Genomic DNA, 18,208 nt, shown 5'->3' with positions numbered 1-18,208 from the left:
TGACATTGCAGTTGTGATTTTACTTAATATTGTCGACTGGATCGGGTTGATTGAGTTAAGGAGGTTTCACTTCTTTCTTCAGAACCTTCTTCTTGCTCTTATAGTCAAATTTTATCTAAACTTTAGCCTCTTGTGTCATATATTTTAAAGGCAACTCCTTTTAACACTTAGGGATCAGCGGTCAAGATGCATCGTCTCAAGTTGTTTCCTCTTAAATCCAAGTCTAGTGAAGAATTTAGGGCTTAAATACATTTCAAGTTTGGTAGGAGAACACTGCGGGAAGATGCCTTTGTCTGCGAATAGCCCTAACACAAGCATAACAGAAGACCTGCAATAGAGAAGGAAAAGTTGTGTCTACGTCCGGTATGTTGCAGATACTTAAAAAGCGACGCAGTGCTCCATATTCAGCAAAAGGTAGGTCAAATGGTCAGGCCCGACCTAAAGGCGCTATACTATAAGTAGTCCACTTGTCTCCCATTTCTTTAACGACTAAAGACACAAATATGTAAGGATGTGGGGCATTGGAGCACCGGGTGACACTGTGTGCTTATATGACAGCGTGACACTGTTCGGCAGCGCCTCTGGTCTCCGAGCAGAGCCGCACAGAAATATACTAACACTATAGAGCGCACAGCTGCAGTCCAATTTGATATTCCCCACCCACTCCAGTGAATGTCTCGCATGTCCCCCTGTGGTGAAGCGGTGGAGGAAACTCGAGAGCTTTGTGCTGCACAGTGACATAACCAGTCAAATTAGGAGCCGGTCTGCCGCAGTCTGCAATCGTAAAAAATTAAGCTTTGCATACAGTTGGTCTTTTTGCAGCCTTTTTGCATGTCAATCAGCAGCGAGTTCGCATAATAGAGCTACAACATTTGTGACAGATGGGGAATAGATTGACAACAGACTAATACTGACTCTTGTTTGTCTGGTGTCTGGTGATTATTTCCTGAATGTTCTTATAAAAGTTTTTTTTTTGTGTTCCTGTTCCTGCCAGTTTCGTTATTTTGTCTTATCAGCGGGGAGAGAAACTTGTCAGCATGATGTAATGTCAATTATGCAAACGATTTAAAAGGAAAGAGGTGGAAACAGTAATGAATAAGCCTCATAAAACAAGCCTTATATCTTGTTCATTTATTGGTATTTTACTGGGTAGAATGTTTTTATATATTTTTTGCCTATCATTGCGCCTCTTCTCTCGTCAGACGAACCCTCTAGTCCGAGCATTGAGCAGGACAGCACGCACATCTCTGCATCGGCCGTGATCTGTGCGGCTCCGATCATCACCACCATACCACCCAGCCCCACCTCTCCCTCGCCTCTGATTCGCCGCCAGATGTCACATGACCAAGGTATGTGTTCGTGTGTACCCGTGTAGTCGTTTAGGTTGGATTGTTCCACATGTTGTAGGGCTTTTCTATGTTTTTAGTGTTAGGATCTGAAAATGTTCTTTGTATTGGACTCTTTTTCCTTCCAGATTCTCTGCGCCTCACCATTATCGACTCCGACTCTGGTACGAAAACGGAGCGCTCCAGGTCTTGCGACGAAGGCCTAGATAACTACAGAGAAGAGCGCAGGGGGTAGGTTTATCTTCAAACTACAATCTATTATACTGTAGAACGCTGCTTTGACTTGACATATTGTTCTGTGGCTGATTTAGGAGGTCCTTCATTCCTGGTCTGAAGAGTCTGAGAAAGGTGAGTTGTCCGTATAGTCACTTTGCATGAGAGAAAATGCCACATTTCTCATTCCTCTTTTTGTTTCCCGTAGGCTGTTGACCGGTCGTCAGAAGATTCGGGCTCCAGGAGGGATTCATCCTCAGATATATTTTGTGACGCTGCTAAAGAGGGTTTGCTGCATTTTAAGCAGCTCAGTTCGGAAAAGGGAAAGGTTGGTACACTGTACTGTCAGACTTCAGTTACAGGTTTTTTTATCTGTCTTTAAGAAATGAAATGAAAGGTTTTCTTTATCCAGAAAAGGTCAGTGAACTCTCCAGTGGCCGCTGCTCTTCCTCTCCCGTTATTTCCCTATTACAGATTACCAGTGTCTTCTCCAAATGAATATATAGCTCAAGAAAACATGGCAGACAGTGAAAAAAAACGTCATGTTTGAAATAAAGACTTCTGTGTTTTTGTCTTGAAGCTAACGGCTAACACCAAATAAAAACGAAAATAGCACTGACATTTAAATGAGCTTTAGTACAATTATTTTGTTGTTGTTTTTTGACATCCTGCTTGATGTTTTTAACCTGTAGGTACTGACTGTCCATCAGTATCTCACGGTGTATGTTTTCGTCATGTTTATAGACAGAGCTAAACTCTTAGGGAACTAACAAGAGAGGAAGCGCTCAGCTTGTGTGCATAGGGCTCATTCCTAGAAAGCAACCCATGTCTAATCCAAGGCTGTCCAAAAGACACTCCACTGACTTTGAGCAATATTGACTGGTCCAAACAATAGAACTGTATCCTAGCGTAAAAATGACATGCTGTTTTCATATCCCGCTGTTAAAGTGCCGTCTGTTTTGACCTATTTCCTCAGCGGGTCGGAGGGGGGATGCGCCCATGGAAACAGATGTACGCGGTGCTGAGAGGCCACTACCTCTGCCTGTATAAAGACCGTAAGGAGGGTCAGGGCCACGCCAACTGCCAGACGGTGGAGGAGCCTCTGCCCATCAGCATCAAAGCCTGCCTCATCGACATCTCCTACAGCGACACCAAACGCAAGAACGTGCTGCGGCTCACCACGTCCGACTGTGAATACCTGTTTCAGGCCGAGGACCGCGAGGACATGCTGGCCTGGATCAGAGTCATTCAGGAGAACAGCCACCTGGACGAGGAGGTAGGGTCATGGACTGGTGCTCAGGTGATATCATTCAGCACAGATGGAGGTTCAAAATCTGCAGACACAATAATCCATAGTTGCTTCTTTTTGTTAGTTGTAAGTAGGATTTTTTTATTCGGTTTTGACGCAATTCTCTCACCTGGAAACAAATTTACACAAAAAGCTGTTTACTTTCCTTCAATCATTTATCTGAGAATGAGGCTGTTAATAAACTATCCTCATATTCTGATGGCAACATCTCCACATCTCCACTTAACAGAATGCCGAATCCGAAAGAGACACCACAGTTTCCAGCCTTGTCAGTGATTTGTTGGAATTGAATTCCTAGTTTTTAACCGTCAAAAAGTACTAAGTAAAGAGAAGCTAAATATGAAAATTCCCCTAATTCACGCAAACATTTTTTGTATCTATGTCGACCAAATAAAGCCATACATTTACAAAAAAAAGGGCAAAGATTAAATGATCGAAAACTCCCTCACTCATTCTTCCTTATCAGATTTGTATTATTTTACAAATGCTGCAAAACCAAAACTACCAAAACTAGAACAATGTTGCTAAACGTAGCAGAGAAGTATATTTGATTCTATTTATAGTGTGCGTTATTGTTTGCTGATTGTTTGTCCTAAAATAGTCACCAGACTTCCCCTTATTTCCTCAGGCCACTACGCTACTGGGAATCCAATAGTGTCTGTGTCACCTAATTCCAGTTATGTAAAGAGGCATTAGTAGCAGTTGCATGCTCAGTAAATAATACGTATTGTGTGCTTTGTCCTTTCTTTGTCCCCTTGTCCTTTTGCAGAACGCAGCCTTCACCAGCCATGATCTCATCAGTCGAAAAATCAAGGAGTACAACACCTTGATGAGGTAAGAGCACGGGAGGGGGCCGGGACAGTGAGGTTTTTAGTGAAAGGATAAGTCACATTTCTGTGATTCTCCGTTGAACATGGCAGAGTGTGTACTAGCCCGCTGGTTTGTTTCTTTCAGCCCAACCGGCAGCAAGCCGGAGCCCTCGCCACGCTCGTCCCGCCAGTCCCTGAGCATCCGACACACACTGCTGGGAGGGAAAGGAGAGAGCAGATCCCCCACCGCAAACTCACCCAAAGCTGAGCAGGAGAGGAAAAGCTTGCACAAAGGTAAGATTTAGCATCAAGTATGTTTTAGTCCACAGTATAGTATTTAAACATGAAACGTTTTTGTATGTAGATGACACTAGCCCGCCAAAGGATAAAGGCACCTGGAGGAAGGGCATCCCGGGGCTCATGAGGAAACCCTTCGAGAAGAAGCCCTCTCCCGGGGTCACTTTCGGAGTGAGGCTGGACGACTGTCCACCTGCTCAGACCAACAAAGTACGTCATCCAAATCCTACCCCGACAAGTGTTACAATTACAACTAGATTTGGTATTTTTGCGGTATTTTACAAAGCTATTTCAAAGACCATTCAAAAAGCATGAAATTTATATTGTGCAGCCCTAGAGGAGACTGACATTCAAGCTAAAATAATGAGAACAAAGGTCACTATCGATGTTTTGTTTTTCATGTAGTGCGTGCCCCTGATCGTGGAAGTCTGCTGTAAGCTGGTGGAGGAGCGAGGGCTGGAGTACACGGGCATCTACAGAGTCCCCGGAAACAACGCCGCCATCTCCAACATGCAGGAGGAGCTCAATAACAAGGGCATGGGTGACATCGATATCCAAGACGACGTGAGTGGCAGCGCATTGATCTGCCCTGATTTGAACTCCTGATGGCACTTTACACTTGACCCGTCCTTTTGATAATGAAGTCAGAGCTGAAGAAGAACCTTCGAGAACTACTGCGCGAGAACATGATTATGATTTAGTAACGTTACGACTTGTGTTTTGCAGAAATGGAGGGACCTAAATGTGATCAGCAGTTTACTCAAGTCCTTTTTCCGGAAACTACCAGAGCCTTTGTTTACAAACGGTAAGTTATTCTCTGAAAAAGGCAGAATTAAAATCAGAACAGATGTAAACTTTCAAAACGATTTGTAGAAAAATACGCAGAGTTCATCGAGGCCAACCGGATCGAGGACCCAGTGGAGCGGCTGAAGGACCTGAAGAGACTGGTGGGTGGGAGTTCTCGCTCAGTCTCTGACTTATTGATCCAGCTAGAATGAAACTCTATTGTTACTTCTGTTCAACAGTTACACGAGCTGCCAGATCACCACTACGAGACCCTCAAGTTTCTCTCCGCCCATCTCAAAACCGTCGCAGAGAATTCCGAGAAGAACAAGGTAGACTTATTCTCATGTATCGTCACCTAAAAATACACTGCTACAAATTATAGAGTTTGTATATAGGAGTGAGAAAGCAAAAATAAATATTCCTTGTGTTAGATGGAGCCTAGAAACTTGGCCATAGTGTTCGGCCCCACGCTGGTGCGTACCACCGAGGACAACATGACCCACATGGTGACGCACATGCCGGACCAGTACAGAATAGTGGAGACCCTTATCCAGAATGTAAGAGTTTGCTTTGTGTTACTCTCGATAAACCCCTGACTGTATAGTGACTTTGCTTATTCTCTCTGCTAGTACGGCTGGTTCTTTACTGAAGATGAAGGCGGAGAGCCAGTGGTAAGTGTCAAGTGTCTCTCATTCTGAAGCCACAGAGCATTTTCTGACTCTCCGACCGAGCCTCCTGAGCTGCCTCCACCAGCCTTCACACAGGATTCATCACTCTAACATAATAACCGAGAGCTTTAACTTACTGCTTCTGCTGGAGGTCATAGGTTCATAGTTCTCTCTGGTACTAGGCTCTCTTTCAATTACAGATGACACAGATCTACAAACAGTACTTTGTATGGAATTAATCATTAACTTTTTATGGAATTAATCTGCGCTAAATAAACTATGAATTAGGAACTATAATTATTTGAATTAATTCCTGTTAGTGCGTGCTTCAGTTATTAGTTTTCCACTTGCAGGAAGGTCCTTGGGCGCTGCATGTGCATTAATCGCTCTAATATGACTATAATTATCTAGAACTTTAACATGAAACTTACCGTGACAGAGGAGTGTGCTTTGGTGTGGTCCAGTGGGGAAGTTGCAGCACAATGGAGGTCACTCTCATACCTGGAGGTGGTGGGATCAACCCCAGCTCTGATACCTGTCTCAGTCCTTTGGGACACAACATCTTTACAAAACACCTCAGACTATGGTACAAAGTTATCACACACTGTCAGTCATTCCTTCTTCACACATGTGCAGTTGCGAGTGTGGAGCCCCAATTCAGAACCTTTCAACAAGCGACGCAGTTCATCTAAGCAAGTGCTCTACCAACTGAGCCACTGTGTCCTCCAACCGGGGGTCTTTATATGTAATTAATCTGTCTGTCTGTGGCCCAGTGGTTACGGTAATGCACAATAGAAAGTCTTTCTCTTGTTGGAGATTGTGGGTTCAACTCAGCCCTGGGACACAACGTCAGCAACGTGTTTAAGATAAGACTTTAAAGCCCAGTGACTTCGCTCATGTGAGAGAGATTTGAACTCAGAACCTTAAAATAACAGAGACACAGATCTTATAACCGAGTGTGTTCTCTGAGTCTTTGTATGGAGTTAATATGATTAATATGAGCAAAGTGTTCTCCTCACTGAGCTACAGCAACATCTCACACTGAGAGCTTTTGTAATTAATCTGAGTAAAATTAATTCTGAACATCAATTGAGTTAACTGAAATATTGTGTGCTTCTGTGGCCCAGTGGTTAAGCTGCAGGGCATGAAGACGTCTCTGTTCTGCAGTCATGCACAAATCAACTCTATCATGACAGTAGAGCGTGCTGTGCTCCGGGGTAAAGCCACTCTCACACCCGGAGGTTGTGGAGTCATATTTGTCTTTCTTTATTAGTCATTCAGATGAAAAAGGTCCACTCAACCCAATTTAGTTTCATTGTACTAAAACGAGTAAAGTTACTGTGCTAAACCATTACATTCTAAACTTTGCCATTGTCTATATTTGCATGTTTGTTGAAACGCCTGATCAGTGAAATGTAAATCCCATTGTGTGCAGATGGCGTCCCAAGAGGAGAGTGCAGTGGAGTCTCAGCCCGTCCCCAACATCGATCACCTGCTCACCAACATCGGGCGCACGGGCACTTCGCAGGGTGAAGTTTCAGGTAACACGCTGCACGATCAGCTCTGCGGTGGGTCAACCTTTCTCTGTCCTTTTGTCCCGATACTGCAGACGCTACAAACTACTGTGGATTGTGATGCTGCTTTGTACCAAGTGCAAGCTGCTCCTTCTGCCTCGGACTGTTGTAGCAAACAGTCTGTTATTGCCTCTGTGATTTTACCAAGCAATTCATTTGCATCTATCCTGAGATCATCTCTGACTTTCTCAACTGTTTACAAAACAGCATAGCCTGAATCTATTATTGTCATATTATTATTTTACTACTCCTTTAGTGGAGCAGGTTAAGCCCATTGCTATAGGACAAATCATTCACTTTGTGATCTGGTGTAAATGTTGAATAGGACCTTGTGTCAAGAGGGGTATCATTTCCCAAGGATTTTCTGATTATACCTGTACTGAAAATAGACTGAGTGAGTTTGTTTCTTTACTGTATTTAACTATTTTTTTGGCGTAGACTCAACCTCAGCTCATTCCAAAGGAAAGGAGGAAATATCTTGAGATGATGAGGAAATTCAATAGCAGTAGTGGGTCTGCTATTTTACTTCTTGAAACTAAAGTTTTAGATGCAAAGAAAGAGTAAAATATTAATGGACATTTTTGATTTTTGCTACATTGATTTTTTGCAGCCAAGAGACTTTTCTGAAAAAGTTGGACCCAGAAAACCTTCCTTCCGAATCTGACACTTGTATCACAAAGTGAACGACTTATTCCCTAATCTGCCCCATTATAATTTGTCTACTGTCGGCAGATTTCTAGTCATTGGTCACTTTTGTAGCCACTATAATGAAAACACACAATTGACCTTTTTACATCTTTCTAAACTTGTTCTTCTCAAATGACTCACTATGTTAAACATAATGGATGCAATGAATGGCTGTGCTTGTCCATTTGCTAATAGTAAGTGGCTCTCTCCCTGCGCCTCAGCCCTGTTTACCCTCTTCTTCTGCCTAATGTTGCACTAATACTTCAAAGACTAGCTGTTTTTCACAGTGGAAGGCCACCTCTTATCCCTCTCTCTAGTGAGGCTCTGTCGGGTGTCCTAACGGCTTTCCTCCGCATTCACACATACTCATCTTGACACAGGCCAAGTGGGTGGAGTCTGTCACGCCATGATGTCACTGATGGACTCTATAATGTCCGTGATGGACAGCTGGAACTGTAGGAAGAAGGCGGACTGTTGCCCCCACTGTAGCTGCATAGTCTGCCGGACCCCGCAGGTCTTTTGAGAACAGTCAAAGAATGTACCAAAGAAAGAAAAGGGGAAACTCAAGTACAGTAGGTTTTTGTATGAGAATATGCCAAACGCAGACTGGTGCTAATCTCTGAAAGGCTGTCCGCTGTCTCTCCTCACTGTCTCACAAGCTTTCCCAAAAGAAGAGCTAGTATGGTATGGATCCTCTCTCACCAGTCAATGTGCACTTGCCATCATCTGTACCGCAAAGGGGTGTATAGGGGGGCTCGGCTGAAGTCACAGTCACACAAACTCATTCTTACAAGACACGGAGGATCATACAGTAGCTGTGATTCTAGGGCCGGGTGAAGTAACTGCATTGGTCCCACTGACACTCCTGTACTCATGTAGTGTCCTCTCTTCATAGCTAGCCCCTCTGTGACTCCCCTGTCATTGCTCCTGTGTGTTGTCCACCGCAGCTGTCTGTCCTCGTGTCATTCACTGTTGCCATCTCAGCCTCACGTCACGCCGCTTTGTTGAAGTAAAGGCGGATCTATTCAGAAATTTAAAGTTGATTCAAAATAACACTGTCACGTTTGGTGTTTTGTCACTGCTGGTGTAACTTGAAGACCCAGAAGGAGACCCAGACTAACCTTCAGATCGGCTTCAGTCAACTTTTTATTGCCGTGTTGGTGGAAGCAGTAGCATGTTTTAGCCATTCATTCCCAATTTTCACCATTTAATCAATGACTAATGGTTTTATAAGGCTTAGTCATGTTTTAATTCCAATTGAACATTAAATTCATACGTTTTATCAAAATTTAATATATTATCATTCTGAATCATTCTACTTAAATGACTCTTGGTTTATTAGAATCAAACCAGAACTCAGCCATAGAGTCTCTCTGTTGCATTGACGACACACCTGTGTCCATTATGTCATCAACGCAATGGATGCATTAAACTGAGCTCCTTAACTCCATCTAGTGTTCAAACTATACAATTACAACTAAGTTCTAGTTCTGTTTAGATGGAATTGGGCCAAATGTTGCTTTTTAACAAAACAAATACATTTGATCTGTACTTTATGTTTTGATCAGGCTCATTTCATCTTTCTACACAAGTCTGTGTTGTACATGTACATTTCAGGCCATAACCCGACCAGGAAAAACACAAACATAGCATCCTCTCTGGTGTAACATAGAGCTCATTGTCTGTCCATGTCCGCAGCATGGCCTGTTGTCTGCTCGAGTACAGCCTTCGTCACACTCACCTCATGCTTTTCATCAACAGAAATCTCTCCCTTTTCCCTCTCCATTTCTCAATGCACTGAATGTATGTCCATCAACTCTGCATTACATAAAATAATGTCTTTCTCTGGTGTTTTTTTTACAGACTCTCCTACAAGTGACTCTGCCAAATCAAAGGTGAGTTTGCCCCTGAGCCCCTGAGCCCTGAGTCAAATCACGTCAGAGACGCTAGTGTAGGATCAGGTAGGTGACAAGAAGCACAGAACTGTATAAGTGCAGTATTACATCATGTGCTTGGCAATGCCTGGGAATCACACATGGAAATTATGGCCTATAAATAATCATAATCCGATAAAAAATAAAGCTTTTCAGTACAGTCTACATTTTAAACATATCTAAAAATATAAAGAAGACAGAAATCTCTTTGACTTAAGTAATTGAAGAATCATGGCATTTCTGAAAGGACCCCATAGACTCACAACTCCCACCTGGGTCATAAGATCACTGTATAATACGACTTTATTTATTTGCATAGAATTAAAAATCCAGTGTAATTGTGAACTTTGTGATTTGGTAAATGTAACTATTCAAATTCCAATATCGATTCAGTTGCAATTAATCTACTCGAGGCTTTAAGTGAAAGTTTAAAATGACTAGACTTCAAAAACCTGCTCATACCAGCTGTACAGAGCTCATCACAACTATGGAAGCAGCTGGATGCATTTATAGCTTGTGCATGTCTCATGCAAAGCTTTCCAAACACTTCAAACCATCGTCATTGCTCTGCTTCTGTGTGCTGTTCATGACTTGGTGGCAGAGCTAACTGCTGCCTTGCTACTGTGTTGCGGTGCATCTTAAAACGAGCATGAGAGAGCGCGCTCCCTCTTATTGTTTGTTAATGTCCCCTTTCTCTGTCTTTTGTCAACTGTACTGGTTTGTGTGCTTCGTGGGAACAGGTGGAGTACACACTTTGTTTTGTCGCAGGGGTTAGAAACAGGGATTACAATGGCTACAAAAATGTAAAATGCCAAATGTTAGTCTACTGCTGTGTTCCAGGCATTGGTTTGTTGACTCTTGAACAGTTCCCTCCTCAGAGTGTTTAACATAAATAAACTGATGTAAACAACATGACTGATGTTATAACACTGGGCTTTCTACACCATTTATAATTCAAAACGTGCTTTTTTAACAGGGTTCCTGGGGTTCAGGGAAGGACCAATACAGCAGAGAGCTCCTAGTCTCCTCTATCTTTGCTGCAGCCAGCCGCAAAAGAAAGAAGTCAAAGGAGAAGCCACAGCCTAGCAGCTCGGACGACGACCTGGACTCGGTGTTCTCCAAGAAGGACATCTCTTGCCCCAAGACGAGCCATCACGGCCTCCTAACTGTCGAGACCACCCCCAATTCTAAAGTCGGTGCGAGGCTGCAGGCTGCTGAGAGAAAGGAGAGCGGGAGAAGCGCGGAGCTCGCTGTCAAAACCAAAAAAGAACACAGGAACTTCCTCAAAGAGCTCGCCCGACACCCTTCGCCCTCCGCTTCTCCTCCTCCAAACAAGTCCCCCGTAACAATCCGCCTGGGAAAGCCTTCTCTTTCAGACCCTCCTTCCGTGGATGAGAACAGTGACCTTGGGACTATGAGCTCCGGCGCTTCTGTCCCACAGTCCCGACCAAAGAAATGTAGCATTTCGTTACCAGAGCCTCTTTCAGGGCCCGGTGTTGGACTCAGTGTGGGGCCAGGAGCGTCTGCTGGTGCTGAAGTCAGTTCAATTACCTCCGACTACTCAACCACCTCTTCAATCACTTTCTTAACGGGCGCAGAGTCCAGTGTGCTCAGTCCCGAGGTGCAAGGCGGAGAAGAGGCCGACGACGAGCGCAGCGAGCTCATAAGCGAAGGGCGACCGATGGAGACTGACAGTGAAAGCGAATTCCCCGTTTTTGCGCCGACCGGTGGGAGCAGCCAGTCCACGCCGTGCCCGGGTCAGAGTCAGGCGAGTGCGCAGGGAAAAGCGGAGAGGAAAAGCGAAGGAAACGGCGGCTCAAAGATGGAATCGCGTCGCCTCTTCCCGTCTCACAAACTTATCGAAGGCGATACTCTGTCCAGAAGGTGGTCGCTGAGGCACAAGACCGACAGCGAGTCGTCGGTGGAAGGGGTCACGGGCGGCGGGGAGCGCAGCGCAGAGGGGAGATCGGAATCGTCGACTCGCCTGTCCCGGGTGCTGGAGGTCATGAAGAAGGGACGGTCCACAAGCAGCCTCAGCTCGTCTTCCAGGAGCGAGTCTGAGCGCTCGGAACCGGCCTGGCACCTAAAGATCACGGAGCGGCTCAAGCTCCGGCTGCGCACGTCCGCCGACGACATGTTCAGCATCCAGAAGAACCCGGAGCCGAGGAGCAGCAAGAAGAAGAGCATCCGCAGGAGGCACACCATGGGCGGGCAGAGAGACTTCGCAGAGCTGGCGGTCATCAACGACTGGAGGGAACAAGGCGGGGTGGACCAGGCGGCCGATATCTCCACTTTGGAAAACTTTAAGCCGCGGTTATGCTCCCGAGAGTTCGCCGTTACGGACTGGACGCCGAAGGAGCTCAGCGGAGGGGCCAACAAGGCAGGAACGCAAGTGGCGCCGAGAGCTGTGCCTGAGGAGGAGTGTCTGGACTGTGAGAAGCCAGCGCCCCCTGCTGCTTCCACCAGTGCACAGCCGCTAGCGGGGGTGAACGGGAGCGGGGGCAAAAGCAAAGCAGCCCTCGGAGATGACGCGCACCCTCAGAAACTGTCGGGGGCACAGGTGGTCCGCTCACGCTTCTACCAGTATCTGTGAAACACCAACATGGACTTGTATGATTAGCTAAAGTAATTGCACAGTATTTTTTCTACTTCATGTATCTATTGTACATATGTGTATAGGCCTACATAATGTTTGAGTAGTGTTAATGGCTATTTTGGATAGGACATGGAAAATCATTTGATCTCCCTTAAAGAGATACAAGAATGTGTGACGTGAGGGAAATTACTGTGGCTTAGAAGTGCAAGGAAGAGCTTGTACCGACCAAGTTTTAATGGAAAATATGTACATTTTAGCATGGCAAATCAAATACTCAGTTAACCTAAATACTGTATCATATTTGGAATAGTTGCCTCCAGAGAGAGTCATGAAAACAAGCACTTAAAAACTATACCCAGATTCCGATAAGTCCCTGTCCAGTTGCTCTTCTTGTGAGATAGAAGTGGATGACTTTATTTTCACCGGGATGAAATTATACTGCAGAGAAATATTTTTTGAAAGGTGGAGTATATCGTGTACTAAATATTGAATTGTTGTGCACTTCTCAGCCACAACAAATGAACGTCGTAAATGCACTAAAGGGTGAGACGATCTGACTCCCGTGGTGGATGTGAGGAGGCCTTTTATTTTCAACAGAATCCCAGTTCACTTGTTCCCGTCCTGAGCGGTATGAAGAATGTACGTGTGTGCGTGTGTGACATTTGTGTCATTGTCAACTCAAATACAAGCCTGTACTTGAATAATGTGGATACGGCGAGGGCTGCTTTCTGAGCTGAGCGCTGTGGGAATCCTTTTTCACGGCGCTGTCACAACAGTCAGACGTGAGCTTTTATCAAATTAAGACTGAAATGCTGATACGACTGTAATGTGACGCTTGGTGCAGTAGTTACTTTTTATCGTCCGGTTTTAGTCACTTATTTTTGTTTTGTTTTTTTTACAAAAATGGGATTATTTTATCTCAAAAATGAAAGTGCCTCTTTTTTGTTTTTGAACCGTTTATACCGAAACCATTACCAAGGATTTTTACAAACATACGGAAACCAGTTCATTCATTCCAGTCACTTCAACGTGAAGGTTCTCAGTTTTGGATCCAAATATTTGCAGTCCCTGTGTACGTTTACTTTCCCTCCCTCTGTGATCTTCTGATACAGTTCAGTGTGTGGCCGTTTACATCTGGGAGATAATTTAACAAACTTTTTAAAAAACTGCATGAGACAAGGTTTCTACATAAAGTGAAGCATCTGGCCTGCGGAGTGCATTACACGGGCAAAGCCTTTCCTCAAACACTGGAAATAAATATTCTTTATACGTCCTCAGTGTGTCGCGTGTCATTTTCTTTTTTACACTGAAGTAACAAAGACAGTTGTTTTAAATGTAATGTATGTGACTGAGGAGAACAGAAGCAGCCAGTTAACCTCTTAACTCCCGCCTGAACCGTAAGGATCTTTTTTCCTCACGTCAACAGATTTTTTTTTCCATCACTTTTTTTTGTTGGGTATTCAACTCATTTATGTAACTTTTTTGTCATTTTTTTGTCACATTTTTGTAGTTTGTTTGTCACATTTTTGTCATTTTTTTGGTCATTTTTAGTCACATTTTTGTCATTTTTTCTTCCATTTTTTTAAATCATTTTTTTGTCAAATTTTTATCCAATTTTTGTCGTATTTTTGTAATTTTTTTGTCACATTTTGGTCATTTTTTCGTCAATTTTTTGTCAATTTCTTGTGACATTTTTGCCACTTTTTCATACATTTTTCGTCAATGTTTTCTCACTTTTTTGTCACATTTCCATCATTGTTTTCGTCTCAGTTTTGTTGCTACTTTCACAGCTTCTTTCCAGAAGCTTTTGGACTGGGGTAAAAGCCAAACTGGAGAAAATGTGCTCGGTTCAGGCGGGAGTTAAGGGGTTAAAGCTGAGCCTGCACTTGAAGCCTAAATAATAATATGACTGAGGAACACATGATACAACAAAACTGCCCCTCACAGTAAACTTACACTATCACTAAACATTAAAAAGAACTGGTCTCTAGGGTTTGGTACAATTGACTCCAACAAGCTCCAGTCCCTGGTTTTCTGCCTCCTGCTCGATGTGGCACTTTGGGCACACGCCACACTGGAGGCTTCCTCGTCCCACCACTGAGGGCTCTGCGCACTCTACAAAAGCACACTCTACTTCATGCTGTACTAGTTTGAAAATCTAAACAGTTGAGCATCTTGACGACCATTGGACTATTGTTGTTTCCAGTATTTGTGTTTGAGGAGTGATCTGCCCACCGTCCATCTTTGTGAGCGCAGACAAAACTGACCAGCTCCCGTCACGTCCACCTCACACCTGAACCGGAGAGTTAAGTCCATGCAGGTAGTCTATGGAGGACTGGTCTGCTGTCGTCATGTGGCAGTGAAGTCTAGATAACCTCAAATAAACAAAACAAGCATGAAATGACGTCAAGATCAAAAACAGAATTTCTAATAGAAATATTATGAATATAAGAAAAAAATCCAATTGCACATCCAAATTGTTCAAGCAAATAAATGATGTGCACGTTTCAAGCTTTGGGCCGTGACAAAGTGAAGCAGAGGGACCACCCCAAAATAAACTGCACTAATTTAGATTCAACAAACTCTGTGATGGCAAATATACATTTAATTTACAACAGCAAAAAGTCAGGTATCCCAGCTTTAAGACTACAGTACATGAAACACAAACCACGTTCCATTTTATGTGTCACATGAAGCTGTTACATGAACTTGAAGATTTACTCACTGTGGAAAGAGCAACTATTATTTTTACCTGAGTAAAAGTACAGATACTTAATTATGATCTGACTCAAGTACAAGTAAAAAGTACCATATATGACTGTTAGTCACAGAGCCAACACAAGAGGGCAGTATAACAAGCCACTTTAGGCACGCATTTCAATTTTTGATATTTTTGCTCTAATTAAAAGGTTAAAGTGTAGTTTATAGTTCTGCATTTGACCCGTCCCTCAATGCAGCTGGGGCGACCACAGTGCCAATAATTGGATTTATCTATATTTGGGGTTTTTGCTCCTTTTTAAACTTCTTTATTCATTGTGCATAAGATACCTTTATTCTATATTTTTTTAATTAACATGGCTCTACTTTGCATTTCATTTCAGGACTGGTCGCGCCCTTTATGTCTTAAAGAGCCGCTGTAACAAGTGAATTTCTCATTGATCAGTAAATCTCATCTGATTGCAGTCTAAAACAACAACAAATGTATTCATATTGGCCGGCCCCATTTTATTTGCATCAATATATATAGTTAACTTCCAATTTGTAGCTTTCGTTCAATAACTGCTCGTGCTCCGATTGTCAAAATCGGTTGATTCCTGCTTTAATGTAACAATATACACAGTATAGAACGGCAGAAATACGTTTCATCACATTGACAAATAAAGTGTTATCTTAACTTTGGCAAATAAAAAAATATACTTTTACTAATTGTAAGAAAACATTTTATTACAATATGAACTTGTGTAAAAACACCAAACAAACAAACAAAACCAGTGCCTTTACATGGATCTCACCAGACTATGAGATGAGTATGAGAGTATGGTTTATTTTGAAGTACTTCCTGTACAAATTACGGTAGTTCCCGGTATTGTAGGAAGTGCTTGAATGTTTTCATCATCATGGCGGGAGAATGTGTAAAATGCCTTACGGTTTACCGATTTACTTCTGGCTCCTAGCTGAAGGGAGAAAAAAGGTAATGGTCTGTTTTATGTTTATGCTCATGCTTAAGATTGTTTCATGAGTATAATTTGCTTGTGTTTAACCTTTTAGCTCTTACGGTGGTCACAAAGAATGGAAATAAAGATGGACATGGAAACATACCACTTGTACGCTTCAATAATTGAGCCGGGATGCTACACTAATGCTCATTCCTAACAGACGATGCCTTCTCCCATGTTGGTCAAAGCTGCACAAACCGTGATCATTTTGTCACAGCTAGTGAGAGCGTTGCCCACAGTCTCCTCCCTCCCGACTGTCCTCACAGGGAGCGGCCCTTTCAAAATATGGAACCTGCTCGTCATCAGGCCAGTAACTCTTTCCATATGAATCCTCACAGGATCCTTCCCCTCGGACGCCGACGGAGGAACAAGTTCACATCTGCATTTCCTCGCAAAGTCTTCAGTCAGCGTCAGCCCCTCGGGTGCTAATATTTGATCTCCAGGACGGTGGTACTTGCGGTCAATAAATCCAGAATTCCGGACAATTTGTACGTCCGCCGCTCTTCCGCCTCGGGCAGGAGACAAATACGTCACCATCCCCGACGGGTCACAGCCCACAAACACCTTGACTGTGGAAAGATTTTTGTGATTCTCGGGCGCATCGATGAACATTTCCAAACAGTCCACAATGCAGGTCAGCCTTGGAAAGTCCTCACGGAAAACGTCTGGGATTTGGACCGCGTTTTCCCCGTCGGGCCACTTCACCATGAAACCGGCTTTGACGTAGAGCAGGTCGATCCATTTCCAAAACAGATCCACACACGTCGTCCTGGGGAAGCCTGCGACCAGCGCGAGGAACTCGAAGGAGGCGTTGTGTCGCAGTTTGACTAGCGTGAGAAATAACTGTTCGCGGAGGGGCACGCGGCCTTTCCTTAATCCTTCACCGCCAATAAACGGACGGATGAAGGTGAACAGCTGCACAAACACGGCCCATTTCAAACCAGTCATCAGCAGACACATCTGGTCACTCCCTTCTACCGCTGTGGACGACAAAGTCCTTGCTTGCACGAGCGTCTCCAAGGTTTCGATTTTAGCGAGGGCGTGGTCCCTCTCGCTGCGCAGACAGTCCATGTCCCAGTCCCAGGCCTCCTTATCAGATACAGAGAGAGGCTCCAGCAGAGGGCTCCTGTGGTACGTGTGGTCCGTGACAGCACCAGCAGAACTAAAGGAAAAAACCTCCATCGGGCCAACATGTAAGAAACTATCCATGGTTTGGGGATCTTCTCCTTCCACAGACACAGAGGTTCCATCGTGGTTCAGGAGCTCCTCCTGGCCCGTCTGTGACTGGTCCACTTTCAGCTGTTTCCTGGGGAATCTGTGGCTGGAAGCTGGAACAGAATTATAGATTTGTTTAATTGTATAGATTAACACAACTGTCAAAAACTACAGCTACAAACTACAGCTACAGCTACAAACTACAGCTACAAACTACAGCTACAAACTACAGCGTGATGGATAAAGGCACCATCATGACGTTGCACTAGTGTTGGACTTTTCACAGACTTCTTCACACAGGGAACATTAGTTTTCTAACAGTATACGGCCGGGGTAGTTTTCTTAAAGAGGGGGTATTATGCTTTTTTCAGCCACATAGCACCAGTCTATAGCACACTACAATGATGACCAAACCTTCTGTTGGTCTGTCAATGCAGTAAATTAGAATAACTGCCTTGTATAAAATTGCTCTTTCAAAATGGCGGCAGCAAATGACTTGAAATAGGCCCCTGTCTCTTTAAGAACCTCTGACCCTTTCCGACACGCCCCCTCCACACGCTGTCTGTGGCATCACAACAACACTGCGCTCGTTGTCTCAACGGTATTGAAACTACGATCGGTGCATTTTAATTTTTATTGTTGGAAAGGAGCTACTGTTTATCACTTTGTGAACAATGGCCACACAGGATGTGATTTGAAGACGAACCTTCCACACCGGACGCTTGGAAGGGGCTCTTGCCTGAAAAATAACTGCTGTTTGGAGGCTTCTCTTTGCATCTGCCATGCCCTATGGATCTCTAACTATACCCCCATGGACGACACCAGGATCTGCAGGAGCCCATACGATTCAAAGACGGACATTATCTGTGCAGGTGGACAATGGTTTTTCGAGGTTACCCGTTAGCTTGTTATAATCGACTACAGCTCATTGTTGATGAAAAGTCTGTAATAAACCACAAATGTGTAAAGCCAGGCTCATTGTGTGATCATCGTAAAGGCTGCTTCGAGTAGTTGCCTGCTTTATTGACGTTATTTGTGCATAATATGCTGCCTGTTTT

General features: G+C 43.9%; 1 protein-coding gene across 6 annotated transcripts in view; it reads left to right on the top strand.

Annotated features, from left to right (window-relative positions):
- The window catches only part of arhgap21a (Rho GTPase activating protein 21a), a 73,702-nt gene extending 61,236 nt beyond the window's left edge, over positions 1-12,466 (top strand). For all 6 annotated transcript variants that reach the window (XM_079575889.1, XM_079575890.1, XM_079575888.1 and 3 more), the window contains 17 exons: positions 1,203-1,349; positions 1,475-1,577; positions 1,658-1,694; positions 1,768-1,887; positions 2,536-2,835; positions 3,638-3,702; positions 3,823-3,971; positions 4,042-4,184; positions 4,380-4,538; positions 4,701-4,779; positions 4,848-4,921; positions 5,000-5,089; positions 5,192-5,317; positions 5,390-5,431; positions 6,864-6,969; positions 9,553-9,584; positions 10,600-12,466. In XM_079575889.1, coding sequence (XP_079432015.1) covers positions 1,203-1,349; positions 1,475-1,577; positions 1,658-1,694; positions 1,768-1,887; positions 2,536-2,835; positions 3,638-3,702; positions 3,823-3,971; positions 4,042-4,184; positions 4,380-4,538; positions 4,701-4,779; positions 4,848-4,921; positions 5,000-5,089; positions 5,192-5,317; positions 5,390-5,431; positions 6,864-6,969; positions 9,553-9,584; positions 10,600-12,216 — 3,389 coding nt within the window. In that variant the 3' untranslated portion in view covers positions 12,217-12,466. The remainder of the gene's footprint in view (positions 1-1,202; positions 1,350-1,474; positions 1,578-1,657; positions 1,695-1,767; positions 1,888-2,535; positions 2,836-3,637; positions 3,703-3,822; positions 3,972-4,041; positions 4,185-4,379; positions 4,539-4,700; positions 4,780-4,847; positions 4,922-4,999; positions 5,090-5,191; positions 5,318-5,389; positions 5,432-6,863; positions 6,970-9,552; positions 9,585-10,599) is intronic.
- Positions 12,467-18,208: the final 5,742 nt, after the last annotated feature.

This window comes from Gobius niger (assembly GCF_951799975.1).
Source record: "Gobius niger genome assembly, chromosome: 18".
Classification (NCBI taxonomy): Eukaryota; Metazoa; Chordata; class Actinopteri; order Gobiiformes; family Gobiidae; genus Gobius; species Gobius niger.
The sequence above is the reverse complement of the archived record's forward strand: the minus strand, read 5'-3'. Positions and strand labels throughout refer to the sequence as shown.